The sequence below is a fragment of the Triticum urartu genome, chromosome 3A, assembly GCF_056163025.1.
Source record: "Triticum urartu cultivar PI428250 chromosome 3A, HENAU_Tu73, whole genome shotgun sequence".
Lineage (NCBI taxonomy): Eukaryota > Viridiplantae > Streptophyta > Magnoliopsida > Poales > Poaceae > Triticum > Triticum urartu.
The window spans coordinates 735,596,236-735,614,884 of NC_141875.1; the positions used below are offsets into that span (position 1 = coordinate 735,596,236).

At 47.6% G+C, this 18,649-nt stretch overlaps 1 protein-coding gene across 9 annotated transcripts; it reads left to right on the top strand.

Moving 5' to 3' along the window:
* Positions 1-2,219: 2,219 nt before the first annotated feature.
* Positions 2,220-6,557, top strand: LOC125546326 (disease resistance protein RGA5). Of its 9 annotated transcripts, none has more exons than XM_048710570.2 (6): positions 2,220-2,747; positions 4,017-4,120; positions 4,224-5,338; positions 5,509-5,638; positions 5,758-5,823; positions 5,958-6,557. In XM_048710570.2, coding segments are annotated over exons 2-3 (933 nt in total). In that variant the 5' UTR covers positions 2,220-2,747; positions 4,017-4,118; the 3' UTR covers positions 5,155-5,338; positions 5,509-5,638; positions 5,758-5,823; positions 5,958-6,557. The 9 variants fall into 9 exon arrangements, with proteins under 9 accessions (XP_048566527.1, XP_087370535.1, XP_048566523.1 ...); XM_048710572.2 differs by having other exon boundaries at positions 2,221-2,747; positions 4,017-4,083; XM_087514409.1 differs by having other exon boundaries at positions 3,264-5,338.
* Positions 6,558-18,649: the final 12,092 nt, after the last annotated feature.

Consider the following 18,649-nt stretch of genomic DNA (forward strand, 5'->3'; position numbering starts at 1 on the left):
AACGGGTTGAACGGGCCCCTGACTCGCGCGCTGATCGGGGGTGCCCAACCCTCATATGGTTGGTGGGCCCCTGTGATCCGCACTATATTAACAGAGGTGGGGGGGCCGGGGCACGCGACACGAAGTTCACCGCCGCCACAAACCCCACCGATATTCCCTACCGATCTAGAGTTAGCGCGGTGCTCACGGGAAGCTCCACCACCGCCGCCATCCATTGTCTACCATCTCCGCCGTGACCATCTCACCACGATGGCCTCCGGCTCGAGCTCGACAGGCCAGGCAGAAGGTAGGAGTACCTACCCGATCCAAAGCAGTCTAACACTATCAAGGATGAAGCGCCCGCCTGGTCCAAGGCCAGCACCAAAGGGCTCAAGATGTTATTTGATTTAAAGTAAACACTTCTACTTGAGGCTGAGCACCAGGGCCGGCCCTAAGCCATGGCGAGGAGTGCAGCCGCCTAGGGCCCAGCATGTCCAGGGGCCCACCATACTCTCTGTGCACATGTATTGATACATTTGAAGGGAAAAAATAAACTAAGGTAGCACTCGCAGCCCATTAAGGACGGTGGAGCCAGCCATGAGAATTAATCCTAATTGCTTCGTTTTGTGTGAGACAGCGCCGCCGGTTCGTTCTTCTTCCCGTCCAATCTTCTCCCTCTCCCAATTAATTGCACCAAGTTCCGAGGAGCTGGGCCCCAAGCGACGCTCATGAATAGATTTTCAGTTATATCATCTCCTTAATTTATTTTCCAGTGAGTTTTATACTAGTAGTAGATCGAATAGTAGATAGGTTCTTCTGTAAGTACCCACAGCGACAAGGCCCTCGTGGTGACCTCCTTGGCACCGGCGACGAGCTGAAGATGCACCACATTCGGCTTGCCGCTAAGGCGTTGACACCAGCACCGGTCCACAGGTAAATTGTTCATCCTATGGATTGTCCTTCTTTTCTTGTTTATTGCAAATTATGTGACGATTCTCTTCCATGAAATTCTCACACAAGTAATTGTTTCATGTTAAAGATGATCGACCATCACCACATTACCACATGACGATGACGATTAGATGTTGCTGGGATTTATCTTGTGACATTTCTCCACTGTTCTTGTATGGAAGGTGTTTGTGTTTTTGTTCGAATTTCAAATTGCTACTTCTAGATAGATCATAAAATATTTGTTTAAAATTACTGTTGTGTCATATGGATAGTTTGAATGGACTTGCGACTGCGACGTGCATTAGCGAAGCGAACATGGAGACGTAAGGTGTGACCGTAGGGCCCATTGTACCATCTTCGCACTAGGGCCTCCGAGATGCTAGGGCCGGCCCTGCTGAGCACCCCCTCTCTCTTTCTGCTCTTGGGGTTCACCTTCTCGCATCCTAGTGTACGTGGCTTGGCGAACTCTATTCTTGTACTCTGCTCTCCCAATGCAATGATACACACCACGCGTCTTAGCGAAAAGAAAAGAAAAACATTTTGCCGCTCTGATATTTGTTTGTCTAGTCTAGTCGTAGTCAGAACACATGGATCATCTAGAATGCAAGTGCCAGAGCCAACAACGGATTTATGGTGAATACTGAGCTTGCCGATCCATGCAGAGCAGTCAACAAAGTATACGTGTATAAATTTTCATAAACATATGTATTCATATGTGATGTATAAAAAAAGACAAATACACATACTGAAATAGGCTTTTTCTTTGTTGTATTTGTGTCAGATTTTTGTCTTTTTTGTGTAGCATGCAAATGATCAAATTAGTTACTGAAAATTTATACATACTTAAAGAATATGCATATGTATTTGTATAAAAAAATTGGCATTTTTTGAAACTTTTAAATATACTTTGATTTTTTTTGGTAAAACAGGCTCCCTGGAGCTCGGTGTCTGCGACGCCTCACTCCCTTCTCACGGGAGCTTTCATTATCAGGAAGACCAGCGACACCAACCGGAAGAGCAAAGGGTCCCTGCATCTAATGTGTAACAGAAAGACTCAAGGACGGCTTTGAATGCACAGCCGAGAAGTTTGGTGGTGGTTCATAGTCCCTATCCGTTGCCATGCCGTAGTGAATGCTGGGTCCTCGTAAAATTAATGTCATGCTGGATCCACACGCAAACTCCTCTGCGCCAACGCGGGAACATTATTGGAGGTATCTTTTTTCTACTCGAAAGGAATATCATTTGAGGGTCGAGGGGGCTCTTTTGTACTACTCCTATATATACTGCTGCTTTGCTGTGACCGGCATCTCTGCTCAAACCACTTTACACTTCTTCTTCCTCTTTGAAACCTCATACATATACACTAGTCTCATCACCGCCGGACACAAGATCCTTGCTCGAACCGATGGAGGGAAGATATGAAATTCTGGGTGAGCCCACGGGTCGGCCACGACTCGTGCCATTGTGGCCGTTGACCCACGTCTATGGGCGCTCTATCCAGACGCCTCTGGACTTGTGGGCATAGATGGCTCCAAGGAGAAGCTCGCCGAGCTGCTGGGAAAGGGGAACACACAGCAGCTTAAAGTGGTATCTCTTGTTGGGTTTGGAGGCATGGGTAAGCCTACCCTTGCCAACCAAGTTCGTCATAAGATCAAGAGTCAATTTGACTGCACGGCTTTTGTATCGGTGTCCCAAATTCCCAATATGGCCACGATTTTATCAAGAATGCTCCTACAAGTTGGGGGCACGCTACCTTCAGACTCGAATGATGACCGCTGACTCATTGACTTCCTAAGGGAACATCTCAAGAACAAAAGGTATGCTACCTATATATATGTATGCTCACCTAAGTGGAGTATCAAGTATGTCTCTATGTGCTTCATTTTTATTTTCATTTTCGACATAGGTCTACACACTGCAGTTCAAAATTAATCACATAAAACTTTAGACTGAACTACAACAACAATTGTTTCTTATAAGTTCCCTAAAATATCCCTTACTATTGGTGTATATAGATCATGTATTCCTCGAATAAAAAATGCAATAAACACCAAACTTGCTGAAATAATTCAAAGATCTAACGGACACCACATAATGTTCTTAAAATTAAGCATATAGGTCGCAACTAACACTAAAATTTATACTCACTCTGGAAACACGAACTGTTCCTATTGTATAATTTCAACTTAAGAGAAACAGTGAGTGAGGATCCACCAGTGTTTATGTACCACGTTTTTGGAAGGGGCCATTGGGCCAGGGGTGGGTTTGGGGGGGGGGGGGGGGGGGTTGTATTGATTGACAGATACCTTATCGTGATTTTTTTTTGCGGGAAGATACCTTATCGTGATTGATGATCTATGGACAACAGAAGCATGGAACACTATTAGATGTTCTCTTGTGGAGAATGATTGTGGTAGTAGAGTTATAACAACAACACGTATTGAAGCTGTAGCTCAGGCATGTTGTTCTTCCCATGGCAGTGTCTACAAGATCAAGCCTCTTAATGACATTGACTCAAGGACTCTGTTTCATAGAAGGATTTTTCACCCCGAAGATGCTTGTCCAGAGGAACTTAAGAATGTTTCTGATGAAATTTTAATGAAATGTGCCGGGGTGCCATTAGCCATACTTAGTGTAGCCAGCATTTTGGCTAGCCCTGAAGGGGTAAAATCAAAGGAAACATGGGAAAAGGTTAAAAATTATTTAGGTTTCCAGTTAGAAGGAAACCCTGCTTTAGGGTTGATGAAACATGTGCTCAATCTTAGCTACAGTGAATTATCTCCAGACCTTAAGACCTGTATGCTATATCTTGGTATATTTCCTGAAGATGGGGAAATAAGCAAGGATGATTTGGTGAAGAGATGGGTAGTTGAGGGTTTTCTTACTGAAGATTATGGGCCTTATGGACGAGAGGAGATTGCAGAAAGTCATTTTAATGAGCTTATCAATAGGAACATGATCCAAATAGGCAAGTTGGATTACTGCGGGCATGTCTTATCTTGTCGGGTGCATGATCTAATGCTTAACTTTATCATAGTAAAGTCAACAGATGAAAATTTCATCACTATAATTAATGATGTTCACAGTACGAAGAAGGGCCATCTGGAAGCTCATCGGTTATCCCTCCAAGTCAAGAATTCTGAATATAGTCAGGTGCTGGCAGACATGGATCTCGCAAAAGCTCGGTCATGTAACTTCTGGGGGCCTTGTGAATTGGTGCCTCCTCTCTCGAGGTTTCAGCTTTTGCGAGTTCTATCTCTATATATTGATCATCGTCGTCATTATTGTTCCAGGGGCAACCAGCAACAGTGTGATTTGTCTCCGTTACGCGGCCTTTTGCAACTGCGATATCTGAGTTTGATGAGCAGACACTATTTTATGCTAGATGCTGGTGACTTACCCTCAACGCTGTGGCATCTGATTGTTCCGCCAAATGTGAGGGTGAGTGATATTCGCAGGATGAAAGCCCTCCAAACATTGGATATGTACGAGATATTTCTCCATGATACACAAAGGTACGAGCAGCGTATCCATGGTACCACTATCACATATGTATGCAGGGAGATAAAACATGAGGCGAACATCAAGGGTCTTGGCGAGCTGACCGATCTAAGGGAGTTAACGCTTTGTCGAGGTTCATATGGCGTAGGGGACACTCATGATCTTCTACTCTCTACCCTCTGCAAGCTCCATAGCCTCCAGTGCCTAACCATCCATGGGCATGGTATACATGAAGACGCCTTGACTTGGTCCTTATGGTCCTCACCGCCACGCCATCTTCGTAGATTGCATGTGCTACCCTGGCCGTTCTCCAGTGTCCCAGATTGGATCTCCCAACTGGACAAGCTCACAAGTTTGGAAGCTGAACTTGACTCGCTTTCAAGGAATGGTGCCGAGATTCTTGGCAAGCTAACCTCGTTGGTGCACCTCAGGTTACATGTCAGGGAGGAGCGTGCTCCCGATGAAGGCGTTGTCATCCGCAGAGCAATGTTCCCAAACCTTGAGAGTTTTTGGTTCAGACATCAGGTGCCTTGCCTCGTGTTTGAGGCAGGGGCCATACCCCTGCTTCAGAGACTCACTGTAGACTGCTACATGAAAGCTGTGCGGCAATCTGATGGTGTACTTGATGGCATCGAGCACCTGGGCAGATTAAAGTCATGCAAGGTGGATATTTACAGTCAACATCGGTTCATTCCTTTCTATGCAGACAGGACACAGGAGTAGGAAAATCTTTACTGGGGTTTTGCACCGACAGCCACATCTGTCGGAGGTTCCAAGGTGGGACTTCCTGTCTCTGAAGGGTGCGTTCAGGGAGGCCATCAACAATCACTCTGGATGTCCTGATGTTAGCATTCAGGATGCATAAAAGCATCGGCTGACCAAGTGTAGGAACTGCATGGTCAAAATGGTACAGTAAAAATGAACTTTCATTCTCTTTGTATATGTTTCTCTTATTTCCATAGTGAAAAATCTCAGCATGTTACTAGCATGACATTAATTTGCTTTGGTCACCAACTGTTTAGTTCTAGTCTTTCACATCCCTATACCTGAAAGGCTGAAAACTTATCTGATCTGCAGGGTGTAGAGTGCTGTTTCTATGGTGACAAGAAATGCAGACACCGATGTGGAGAGTGTGGTTCAGTTATACCAATCTACGCATTGACACCGATGTCTGTAATCTAAATTCTTCCAACTTGCCTGCTCTTTGGTATGTCTCTGTACTCACTCTCTCCCTCCCTCTCCCTCTCTCCATCTCATTTCAATCTCACACCATCTCGCGTGGTGTTGTACGTCTAATACATGATGTGCTTTGTGTCCTTTTTTCAGACCTCCAAGACACGCTCTACCCTGTGGCCTCTAGCATCTGCCTTGACGTCATGAAGGATATCCAAGGTAGGTGCTTAAACCAAGCCGTCGTGGTTCTATTAAAAATCTGCACTAGTATCAGTTTGCACCAGGAGATGCTTGGTTGTTTATGTGTGCTGTTAATGAGCTAATGCTGCTGTCTAACTCATTGGCTGTCGCAGCCGGCCATGGCGGGTACTACCAGCAGCAGCACAGCAGCCAAGTCGTCTACACCGGACACGGCGGCCACTGGCCACGGCGGCGGCGTCTCCTCCTACGCGCACTATCACCACAACGAGCAGTAGGTAAAGATAAAGATCAATCGAGGTCGCCAGATTCAATCGATGACAGATGCTCTGCTCTCTGTTCTCTGTTCTCTGCTTGTGTGTGTCTTGCTCCTGCTCATCAGGTCAGCTCCTGCACTAATCGTAACCTGTAATCAGTCATTCAGTCCATGATCCATCATCAGTGTAGCGTAGGCGTGTGTGGCGATCAGTCTATCAGTTCACAGATGCGGCTGGGCATAATTGTTGAGAGGAAGAAGAAGATTAACAAGGGGGGCTGAAGTGAAGCTCCAGGGGTGCTCCATTAATTAGCAATAAGAAAACAGAGTTACAGAGTGCGCACTCTTTTTATGTATGTATTAGATCATTGGTGGCGCGCGTTGCCGCGCCTGTCCCTTTTTAATATATAGTGTTTGGGTTTGACGCATATGTGGAGGTGTTTTACTTAAAGTTGATGTAGTGGCAGTATTATATACTTCTGAGTAATTTCAACTTTAAGACATGTATTATAATTTACCAGTAGTTACTGGGCCTTTTATTGTATTGAACTGGTTGTGGCCCTTCTTCGTGCTAGTGTAGTTCTATACGATAAGAGTGATAAGACATTCCTTGTATATATATATGGAGACATGAAACATAGATCTTATATTTGCCTAGGTGTTGTACAAATTTCTAAGAAAATATACACAGTTCAAAGTATAGAGCGTCGATAGATGCATTCTACAGCGAAACATCACATGATTCAAAATGAACTTCAAACCAGGCAATAGAGTACATGGAAAGATGAATTATTATTATTATGCCAAACCAACCATTACATAGTACACATGTCCTAACCATAGCCTGACATCCTTCACCGTTAAATCATATTGCCCCGTATTTATGTCAATCCAAAGAGAAAAGTCCATCAACACCAATACTGAATTGCTTGACAGCGAATAGAAGGGTGTCAACATAAATAATCACTACCCCAATAGTTACTGTAATTCCATGACCATTGTGAAGTGCTCTGGTCACATTTGTGGTGCGCTTTGCTGAGAAACTTAACAGATGGACCATTTTACGGAAAAGTTATTATGACTTGTAAGGTGAATGCTTACCTGATTCCTTAAATTAGTCCAAAAAATATCACCCAAGAGGCCAACTGAGAGCAGGAAGAAAACCTCATAAGCTCTCCTTAACTGGAAGAACCACTGAAGATTTCAAACCTCATACATCATCTACAAGCTATAGGTCCACATTTCAATGTAAAATCTGAAGATTCTTATGTAAAAAATATGAGCGTAGCATCATTACATGTGGAAATCATCACTCTAATAATTAGGCCATCTGGCACCTCGGCCTCGCAGCAGCCCTAGTTCGTCCGCCCCTATCTTATCTTATCCACTGTATATAAGACATTCTTCATTAAAAATAATGAATTGTTGACAGTCCATGCAAATGCCTGAAGTGGGAAAGGACGCAAAGGATGTGCAAAATCCAAGAGACTATTACTCATTTGATCATGGTGAAGTCACATGTCCAGCAATGTTGTATGAACAGAAATATCCATACACCTTGCCCATCAGATGGGCAGAGGAGAATGGCCTAAATATCGCCCAGAATGCAAACTTTTATGTGGGACCAAATTCAGTAATCAGTACACGCACCTAGTGCCCGTTTTCACACTTTCAAATTGCACAATTCGTTCTGCAGAAGAATGATAGCACATTGCAAGTGTGCGACCAACATTTCAAACATTGACCAAACCAAAAAATAAATCATCGAATCATGAACAACTAACAAGTCGATTTAGAAAACTTCCCATTGAGCAACAACAAATTCTGGAATCGACACCTGAATGGTAAGCAGATAACTGACAAATTCTGGAAACTAACCTTTAGATGCTGCTCAGGTACACTAAGACACCGACCTTACGCCCCTGACCAAAGAAAATACCAGAACAACATCAGCATGCACCACAAGGAATGACATCAAGAGTACCAAGCATGCGACCGGACAAGACAAATGAAAAATCATACTTAAACCAAACTCACAATGGCCTCTACCGGCAGGTTGGAGATGAACTTGGCGTGGACTATGTTGATGTTGCCATGGGGGCAGGTGTTGATTAGCTCAGCCCAGCTTACATAGTTCTCAGGACCCTCTAACTTCACATGTGGCATCTGTAAGGGATGTATCTCCTCCTTTATTTCAGCCTCTGATTTGGAGCTGCTAGCTTGCTTGCTGATTGCATCAAACAGAGCCCTGTATTTCTCATCCATCGCTCGCAATACAGCCGCAAGCTCACCGGAAGTAACTGCTGGGGCATCACTGATTTCAGCCATCTCCTCTACACGCCGCACTTCCACTTCTTAGATTCAAGCCTCTGCACCCTGCACTAGCTAGCCGTCGGCTCCTTTCTCCTCCCTAATCACACCACCAGCCTGGCCAACCTCCACACGCAACCACACAAACAGCCAACTCACCCATGGTAAATCAGACCACTGCTCCTCGCCGCCTTGTTCCTCCCAGCACCTCCTTCACCGCCGCAGCACTCTGCTCAGTTCCGCCACTGCACTGAGTCGCCTCACGGGCCCAGGTCGCCCTCCTTCACAACGCCGTTGACCACCAGCACCACCACCAACTTCCGCCGCCTCCGAACCCACTCAACGCCGTTCCACGGCCGCCGCTGCCTCGCCGGAGACGGGTGGCTCTGATGCCATGTTGATTAGCTCAAGAAGGGGAGAGAAGTCTGGAACATTGAGGATTGACCTTATCCTTCCATCCCTCCACGGGAGTAGTATATACAAGGTGGGTTTTACATTTTCGTCCCTCTATTCTTGTTCATGTCACTAGTAGGTCCTCTCAACAGCAGGAGACCTTGCCCCAGATGCAGAGGTGGTGCGGGCCGTTGCTCTAGTCCTTGGCCTACTAAACGTATGCCATCCTCTTGCGGCCGTATCACGCCACGTCCTCTGTGGTGTTTACCAGTGTATTGGATCTTTCACATCTTCTGCCCTGTCAATACATATGTGCACATCATTAAAATTACAGAGAACACTAATTTCTAATTTCTTCCTGCTACGTATGGCCATCTGAAATTACAAAAAACAATATAGCTTCTATATGTACAACATAAATAAAAATGCACCCAATAACACAACACTGAACTGAAATATCAGGTTTTTTCAGTGAACACTAATTTCTTCCTTGTAAGTATGGCTACTTAAAATTACAGAAAACAATAAACTTCTATGTGTACACATTAATGGAAATGCACCCACTAACACAACACTGAACTGGAATATCAGCTTTTTTCATCTTTCGTGAGTACCAAGCTTCTCCAAGTAAAACAAGATTTCAGTGGTACTGCATAGCATCAGAAGGCGGCAACATGAGCGAGGACAATCAAGCGGAAAACTGGATGGAACAGAGAGGAGATCATCAACCAGAAACCCGTTTCAGATTATCTTCGCTGTTACAGATAAAATAAAAGATAAGAGAGATGGATTGTCAAGGTTCCAGCCATGAATATATAGTACCACTCGACATAGGAAAGGATTCAGAAACCACGTGAAGGACCTGCACCAACTTGGACCTCCACATCCACGGAGGATTCAGAAACCACGCGAAGAAGAACCGACATATATTGCTAGTAGGCATAGGAAAGGATTGCCACATTACCAGCCATGAATACGCCATGATTGTCCGCTTCAAGAGTGAGCGGAGCAGTTTCTAGCACACGAGGCGTTGACCATTATTGCCGCATGACGCGCCTCCGCTGATCCCCTCGCGCATGTCGCCTCGGCTTGATTCCCTCGGGCGACCCGCATCCCGCGATTCTGCTCGATCTAGAATCCCGCACCTCCGCTCAATCCCGGCGCAAGCCTGGGCCCTGGCCTTGGCTCGATCTCGCCTCGCATCGGGGCTGGATGAACCCAGACCGGTCGCTCCTTTGTGCGTGTGTCGCTGGATCCCCTTGGAGGGTTTTTTTTTTCACGAGTGCAGCACCCTTGGTTCGTTAGTTATATGGGCCGGCAGCTGGCAGAAAAGGCCCAGTTTACCGCAATGCTTCGTTTCGGCCTGTGGAGCAGCAGCCCATAGGACAGCTGGGCCAGTAGTTAACAAATGCGAAACAGATTACTGTAGACACCAGATCGGACGGCCAAAAACGTCCAGATCGTCGAAACAGACAGCCAAAAACACAAATCGCTGTGAGGGCAAGGATTAAATGCGGTTATACTGTCTTTAATATGTAAAAATACTGCTGTTGTAACTGTAGAATCTCATGCCCCCATTTTGGGCAGTGGCAATATCCCAATCCTAAACCCAACAAGGGAAATTAGGATTGTGCTCTTGTACCACCGAATGTGTCCTGTCCGGTCACGTTGGGACCTTCATCTCGAGTACTTCTCGCCCACGTTGCCGTGGCGAGGCAGGCTTTGCTTGGCTCAAATTCTCTTAGGCCATAGGTGGTCTGATGGTTTTGTTTTGGAGAGGTGGGTTCGTTCCCCATTGACGGTGGCGGAGCCGTCTGCTTACAGGGGCGCGCCCAGGATTTGGAGATTGTGTATTCAAAATTTCAAATGCTAATTTCTTTTGAAAGCCTAAAGCTGTTGTTTTTGGCTTGTATAACCTGATTAACATCATATTGCTCTATACTATTCAATAATATTACTACTGGAAATCACATCACAAATTGCAAATAATATTATTGCATCATAGTACTACTTAATAACCCTAAACAATCTCATGTCTTGACAATTCATTCTCGGAAACACTAACGTCCACACGTGTGGGCGTTTCTCAACTCGTCCACACGTCTGAATCGTCGTTCACTGTCTTCTGCATGTATCTTGACATAAAAAGGTAGATTTAGTGTGCCACGTAGGACGGGGCTGATGTGTGGGCGTTGGAGAGTTTGCCCACATGCTCGCATCACGCTGTTTGCCAACTGCGCTGTGTGGGCGAACTATTTTCTGCCCACGCAGCCACCACCTGATTCATGCGCGTGTGGGCGAACTGCTTTTCGCCCACACGACACTCCTACGTTGTGGATGACAATTGTAGTTACGCGAACATGGCAACTAGGTAAACACACATGGCAAATGTAATTCTTTGCTAGACGGCAACTGCAGTTGCGCGTACGTGGCAACCAGATAAACACACATGGCAACTGTGATTAACAATACATGAAAACTATGATTGGATCACACGTGGCAACTAGGTAAACATACATGGCAACTACTGTTTGACCATATGTGGCAAGTAGTTAATCACACACGGCAACTATGGTTTGATTACACGCCGCAACTACCATAAATTAGACATGGCAACTATAGTTAACCAAAACAGATAGAGTTGCCATGCTTTTATAACTACACTTGCCATCCCGTATAACTACATCTGCCAATCAGGATGGCAACTAAATCGTCATCCCACAGGATACCTAACGTAGCTGCGCCAGGACGTGTGGGCATTTTTTGCTTCGTGCTACACGCGCGGGATGAAGATGAGTAGTACTTGTTGGGCGTGTGGCACGAAGTAGTCGCGCCCACACATGTGAGCAATTCTAATATCTGCTCACACATAGCCCGTGTAGACTGCCTCCTACTCACATCACACACGATGTGTGGGCGCATGTCGAATATACCACCCATGTAATGGATATCGGCGTCCTTCATTCTTGTGAATCTACAAACAAGTCTCAAATTTTAATATCTTATACTTCACTGAAATAGAAAGTCTCAAATCTCAAGCAAGTCTCAGATTTCATCAGTATATGAATACAATAATGTAAAGCCAATCAGGCAGTTAACTCACTCTTTTACAGCAGAACAAGTACTAAAGTCTAAAGAACAACCGAAGAAACGATGCAGGACATTTTCTCGTACACTGAGGAGCCATGACGGCGGACGCACGCATCAACTGCGCAGCCGCCCACCGTGCTCCCCTGCCTGCCGCAGCCGCCGTGCACAGGTGCCAGCGTGTTGATCAACCCTACCTCGAGTCTGCGGCCGCGTGCGAGATTGGAATTTAGGGAGGCGACGCGCCGGTTAACATGCAACCTCTTCCTGCGAGCGAGCAGGACATATGGTTGGGATGTAGCCATTCTCGTATTGGGCTTGATGAAGAAAAAAATAATGGGCTATATATAAATAGTTTTGGGCCAAAAATAATGGGTATTCAATTGAATACCCTTGAATTGAAGTGAGCCCGCCCCTGTCTGCTTATTTTTTGGTAAATCCCGTGCTCATGCCCGGCAACGAGGTTGCGCTGCTGTGTAGTGCATATCACGTGTGCTATGGTTTTCGTTGATCTGCTTCGACAATGACGTTGTGGTGTTTTGTAGTGCATATTGGGGACACATATTTTTTGAGCAACTGGACCCCGGCCCAGCTATCCTGACCCTTCAATCTCGCTTTAAGATTTGTACTACATAACTACCTTTCTACGTGAAATTTTCTCTTTTTTGTTTCTCTCAGATAGAACATATCTTGTAGTTCCAACCTTTCCAGTATGGCAAAGCTTTCTAACTAGAATCTAGGATAAATATTTCAGAATTTTTTGTCCGACATAAATAATAAAAATAAGTTTTTTTAATCAAACAAAACTTATTTTGTATATTTGTGTTTGACGAAAAATATCCAAAAGTTTTATCCTAAATTTTAGTTAGAAACCTTTGCTGTTCTGCAATGGTTTGAACTTCAAGACATGTTCTATATGAGAGAAACATAAAAGAGAAATGTACTTGCATGAATCGCGATGCATGAACTGAATGGCTAGATAAGAAGGGTCCGAGTGCAGGTGCTCTAAAACATGTTTTCATTCATATTGGGCATATGACTTATGGAGTATAAAGGCAAATCATTATCAAGGCAAGGTGCATGTGAAGAATGACTGCACATATATCAAGTTCATGGGTTGAGATTGCTAGCCGGACATGCCACCCGGTCATGTTGGCCTTATGACTATTTTTTTTAGGGTGCCATATGAATATATTTAGAAAGTAGGACAAAAGCTTATTTTAAGAGATATTTCTTGAGAGGAAGTCAACCAACACGACACGATAAACCAAATAACTTAGTTGACCCGCCGCCATACAGCACTTCACCACCACCGCCAGACAAACTTTGGAATGTGATCTTGTACTGAAAGGCACTCTTATCACGAATTTGGGATCATACAAGGAACAAACTCAAAACCGAACTCGGAACCATTGTATGTGCTCGGTGTCCCATTTTAAGCAAATAAACCGGCTACTCTAAGCATATGCTGCCCAACCAACCATTTTGGAATCTGAAATTCAGACAGGGAACGAATTGGTATCTGACTGTGATCTACTCCCTTTGTAAAAAATTAATAGAGTGATCTAAAACGTTTTATATTCCTTTAGAGAGGGAATACGTCCTAATCTAAGGACATGCATATCTCTACCTCAGCAGGTTGTTGCACCAATCCATATCTCCAGTTGCTTGCTGCGTGCTGAAGCGATGGCGCAACTGCTGCAATTTTGTACAAAATATGTGTTGTTGCTGTAAATTTAGGATATGATGGGCCTGTTTAGGACTGCTCCGCTTCACAAAAATCGGTTTCGCTGCACTAAATTCACTTTGGAGTAGTTTCATCTAGAAGTTGTAGTACTACCAAAGAGAATGTTTGGCTGCCATCTAGCTCCAGCTTTAAGAATGAGAAATTTGATGAAAGGGATCTATTTAATTGGTTGAGGGGGAAGAAACGAAGGGGTATACACTTACTGGTGGCAGTGGTGGGTAATTTCCACCTAACTCCAGTTTCTAGAGTTTTTTGAAGCACCTCCTGAAGAGCTTCATAAAAAATTAGGAGTTGTATCCCAAATTTTAGTTTTTTTGCGGAACGGTATATCGTGGAGCTATCCCGTTTGGCTTGTGTTTTCTGGAGAGGAGATAAATTTTAAGGAGCAGAGCAGTCCTAGACAGGCTCGAAATTCAAACTTAGGGCTGACTGTGATCTATGTCCTAACCTACCTGGGCACGTATTCCAGCTCGGCTCTACTTCGTGCTGAAGCGACGACGAAATCTAAGTTAGCTACCACACACCATTCATTTAGGCATTCAGCAACATGCATACGTAGCAAATGCGTAACTACTTCAACTATTACTAGTAGCTGCTCTGGAATCGTAGATAAATATTGCGGACGATATTGAGAGTGATAGCACATAGGGCCATATGGGTTTGCATGAAAGTGGGGCGACGGACCGGCTGACAGAGACCGGGGCCTGTGGTACTCCAGAGACCACTCTAGCCGCCTAGTCGACTAGCTACTCCCTAATGTATGCTACATGCATTACGAAAGCAAACTATGATTAAGATTAAGTCTAACATTCACAGGGGATCCTCTAATTTTGATTCTCTTATCATCAACGCAGGTCACCCACAACCACTTGACAACGTCATAGCAGCGCGGCGCACCTTGCCATGGACGACGCCGTCGCAGTGCCATTTTGTCGTGGACGACGCCATCGCGACGTTGGTCACCACGTCGTCACAACGACCCATCCTATAGATGACATTGCACCACCCAGACACCACGGTTGACGAGCTTGATATTGATCCTCATAACGGCTTCGCGCCGCTGTACCTCGCAACGGTATCATACCGTTGTCTTCTTGTGGCAGCTTCATACCGCCATCTTCATCTAGCGGCATCGCACCACAACCGGCCACTGGCGACATCGCGCCGCCGACAGCCTCCACCACGCGCCGCCGACCTCCTCTCATGGAGTCTGCCGCGCCTTGCCATCGCCTCGGATCGACTAGGCTCTGATGCCAATTGTTGCCGCCGCCCTCTCGCAGCGCCTGCCGCCTCCTCAAGCTGCCTCCCACAACTCTCCTTGGGTTCCCCTCTTCTTCTTTTCTATGATTTCTCTCAAGAACGCATACACACAAGGTGAAACTACACACACATACACACGCATGTATATCAAGGAAGAAAAACAACTAGCTTTGCCGAGAAGTACTCTTCCTTGGCAACCACGAGTGCTACATCTTTTCACTGCTCAGCCCTCTCTGCCTTTTTCTCATTTACTCAATGCAGGTATATATATACACCAGGGGTCGGACACGCCCACTAACCCGGGCACCATGCTTGGCCACTAACCAACTAATTTGCTCCATGCACTAACTACCCACTACATGCACGCCTATGTCCCAGTGCGTGTGCAGCATTGACTCAACGCTCACACGACCCGGCCAAACACGCTAACCAACTAACTCTCTGAATCTCTCAGCTCTAACCATCTCGTCTAGCCAATCAAGCTCCAGCCTCTCATGTACTTGCCGCATCACACAGCCGTGCCGTCTGGCGCAGCTTCACAGCATCTCACCGTATCACACGGCGCTCTGGCATCTCGCCTTCTCCGCACATCTCCGCTGAAGCTTCGTCGACTAGCTACTCCCTAATATATACTACATGCATTACGAAAGCAAATTATGCAGATACATAATCAAGATTAAAAATCCTAACAATCTCCACCGCAAGTGGTCGCGGGTGGGCCCATAACCATTGTTGGCGTGGCCTCCTCGCAGCGCCTCTCTTCTTCTTCCATGAGCTGACTCGCACAACTCTCTCTCTCTTGTCTCACACAAGAACACACACAAACACCATGTAAAAGACTTAACGCAGACCCACACACGCCAAAAAAGAAAAGCCAATTAACTTTGCCAAGAGGCCTTTCTCCTTGGTCACGCGAGAGACTACATCTTTTCCTTAGCCCTCACGGCCTCATTTCTCATTCATGGACCCATGCACTCACGCCACAACGGCCACGTCCTGAAGTCACTCCATGATGCGGATGGCCCGGCCAACCGGCCACTACTCACTAGCACACGCACTAAGCTAACCAACTACTTGCATGCACCTATTCTCTTTCCCTGAATTGCTCCAACGTCCCAAGACTAGGCCTACAACTAACATGCAGCTAACCACCTACGCATGCATCAGCTACTTGATCAACACCGCAGCCGATAACTTGCCAGATCACCTGACTCGACTTGGTCATACTTTAGCCCGTCACACTTCAGCCTTGGTTGCGCCTTGCCGCTTCTCACGGTGTCGCCGTATCGCACGGTAGTCTGGCATCTTGCCTTCTTCGCACATCTTCGCTGAAGCTTCGTCGACTAGCTACTCCCTAATATATGCTACATGCATTACGAAAGCAAACTGTGCAGATACATGAATCAAGATTAAGTCTAACAATACGTACATACACGTTCAGCAGGAAGGACATGCCAGATAGCGGACGGACAAGCAGGAGTAAAAAATCACGGTGGGACAAGATGGATGAAAATAAACCGGGTCAAGACTAGGCGCTCCCGCGGGCGCCCCCGGGAGGAACCCTAGCGCTGCCTCCCCCCGCCCCCTCGCCGCCGTCGGGGGCGTCGCCTGCCTAAGGCCGCGTGGCGCTGGCGGCGGCGGGGCTGCTCCCTCCCGCGCGCAGATGGGGGCCGTCGCGGGGCGTCCCTCCTCTGCTCGGTGGTGGCGGCCGTCGGGCAGGCCCTGCCTCTGCTCCCTCCCCTCCCCTGGCGTTCTGGTGGTCGGCGGCGCCGCCTCCTTCCTCTCCGGCGCAGCCCGTGGGGTTTCGGCGCCTGGATCGTGCTGGTGGCGGTGGCAGTGGTGGCTGGCGGCCGTGTTTTGGTGGTGGCGCTGCAGCTGGGGCCGTCTACTCCGGTGGGGTGGGGGGCTCCGGCTGGACCTCGCCAGGGCGCGGTGGCGCTGGTGCTGTGGTGGTGGTGGTGCGTGTCCGCTTTGCCGACGTCTGGTGGGCGGGCGGCGCGGGTTGGGGCAGCGGCCCGGCGTGGTTATTGCTCCGGATGTGGGCGGCGGCGGCGGCGTGGTGGGTCGGCTCTCTTGGTGTGGAGGCTGCCATTTGTCGTGTCGGCATCATGGCAGCTCGGCGGGCCGGCTGGGACGGCGGCTGGCTCTCCGGCGTCGGCTTGTCTGTAGGCGGCTTGTTTCGACCTTAGGTCATCTCCTTGTCGTCTAGTTGCTACCTTCGTCGAAGGTTCGGCCCTCCCCCGACAATGGTCCATCGCTCGTCTCGCGCCCGGCAGCAGGACCGAGCTCGTCTTGCGCCCGGCAGCAGGACTGACCTCTTCTCGCGCCCGGCAACAGGACCGGCCTCGTCTCGTGCCCGGCAGCAGGACTATGCTCGTCTCGCGCCCGGCAGCAGGACCGAGCTCGTCTCGCGCCCGGCAGCAGGACCGAGCTCGCCTTGCGCCCGGTGCCCTGGACGGGTCGGTGGAGGCCAGTTTTGGCCGACCTATTGGGTTTCGACATTGGGGGCAGCTCAGGGGTGCGAAAGGCGGCCCTTTCCGTCCGTATCTTTGGTTGGGGTTGCGGTGGGTCTCGAGCGAGGTGGTGTCAAGGTCTGGGATGCCAGGGTGGCGGCCCTGGAGGTGGTCCCGCGGTGCTCATGGGCAGAGCCCGTGGTAAGGTGCTGCCCGGTGGCCATGGTCGTGTGGGCGGCATGGTCGCTGGGGTGTGGTGTCCGGTGGTGGTGAGTGTTGTCCGGGATGAAAACCTGATCAATCCGCGGATGGGCCGGCGGCGGCGAAGCGCGTACCCTTCTTGAAGGCGTCGTCGCGGCTCTTATTGCCCGTCGTGTTGCTCCAGGGGAAACTCTGATCCTCGGGTCGGGCGGTGGCGGCGCTCTGGTGTCGTAACCTTTCTGAAGGCGCCGCCTTGGAGCATATGGTTCGTCATAGACGGCCTTTTCTCTTCGCGGTGGCATACTCACGGTTGAGGACTCCGGGTTTTCTTGTAGTACTAGGGGTGGTGTTGTTGCGCTCAGCGCCTTTGTATCCTGCCTTGGGTGCGTATGTGTGTTTTGCTGACGTGCGTTTGTATCTGAGTTGTGATCGGTCGATGCTTTATATATAAAATGGGGCAAAAGCCTTTTTCGGTAATAAACCGGGTCAAGGCTGGTAGTGGTTTTTTCAGGAGAAAGAAAATCGGTGGGGGTTCAATCGATGGTGTGGGATCGATCGACGGGGTGGTACCTGACGAAATGAAACGGCAACGTACTCACCCATTAGGAATATTGGAGTAGAGATTCACTGGGTTTCTCTGACAGTTTCCCACTGCATATTCACAGGGGTACGTCGTGGTCATACGGAGTTCAGAGTTTGGTCCAGCTTGTAGTAGTGTCGGCACTGCACCTGCTCTCTTCTATATGAATTTTGATTTTGCTAACCACATGTCCCATGCGGTGGCACCTGCTCTCTTCTTACCATCGGTGCTACACCGGTAGTAACCTGGTGCAGGATAAGACTGACTGCTATACGAAAAGTCATCCTTTAAAAAAATGCAGTAGCTACTTTGTGAAATCGTCGATATATATGTATAGTTGAAGCTAGCCAATACACACAACCAATACCTGGCCTATGTTTTTAGCGTGTTCAGGCGTGAACTAAATACAGTAACAACCAAAATTATCTATTCGCCTTCACCGCCGCAACCTTCGGAAATCGGGAACAAAAGAACCACTTCTTGCTGCCACACGGCCACGGTCCACCTGCCCGCATCATGACACCGCATACTTGCATCCACTCCTGCAGTCCTGCTCCCTC

What these genes read in the sequence shown, in the direction of transcription:
- LOC125546326 (XM_087514409.1), top strand. Translation starts at nt 3,529, where the DNA reads ATGAAATGTGCCGGGGTGCCATTAGCCATACTTAGTGTAGCCAGCATT.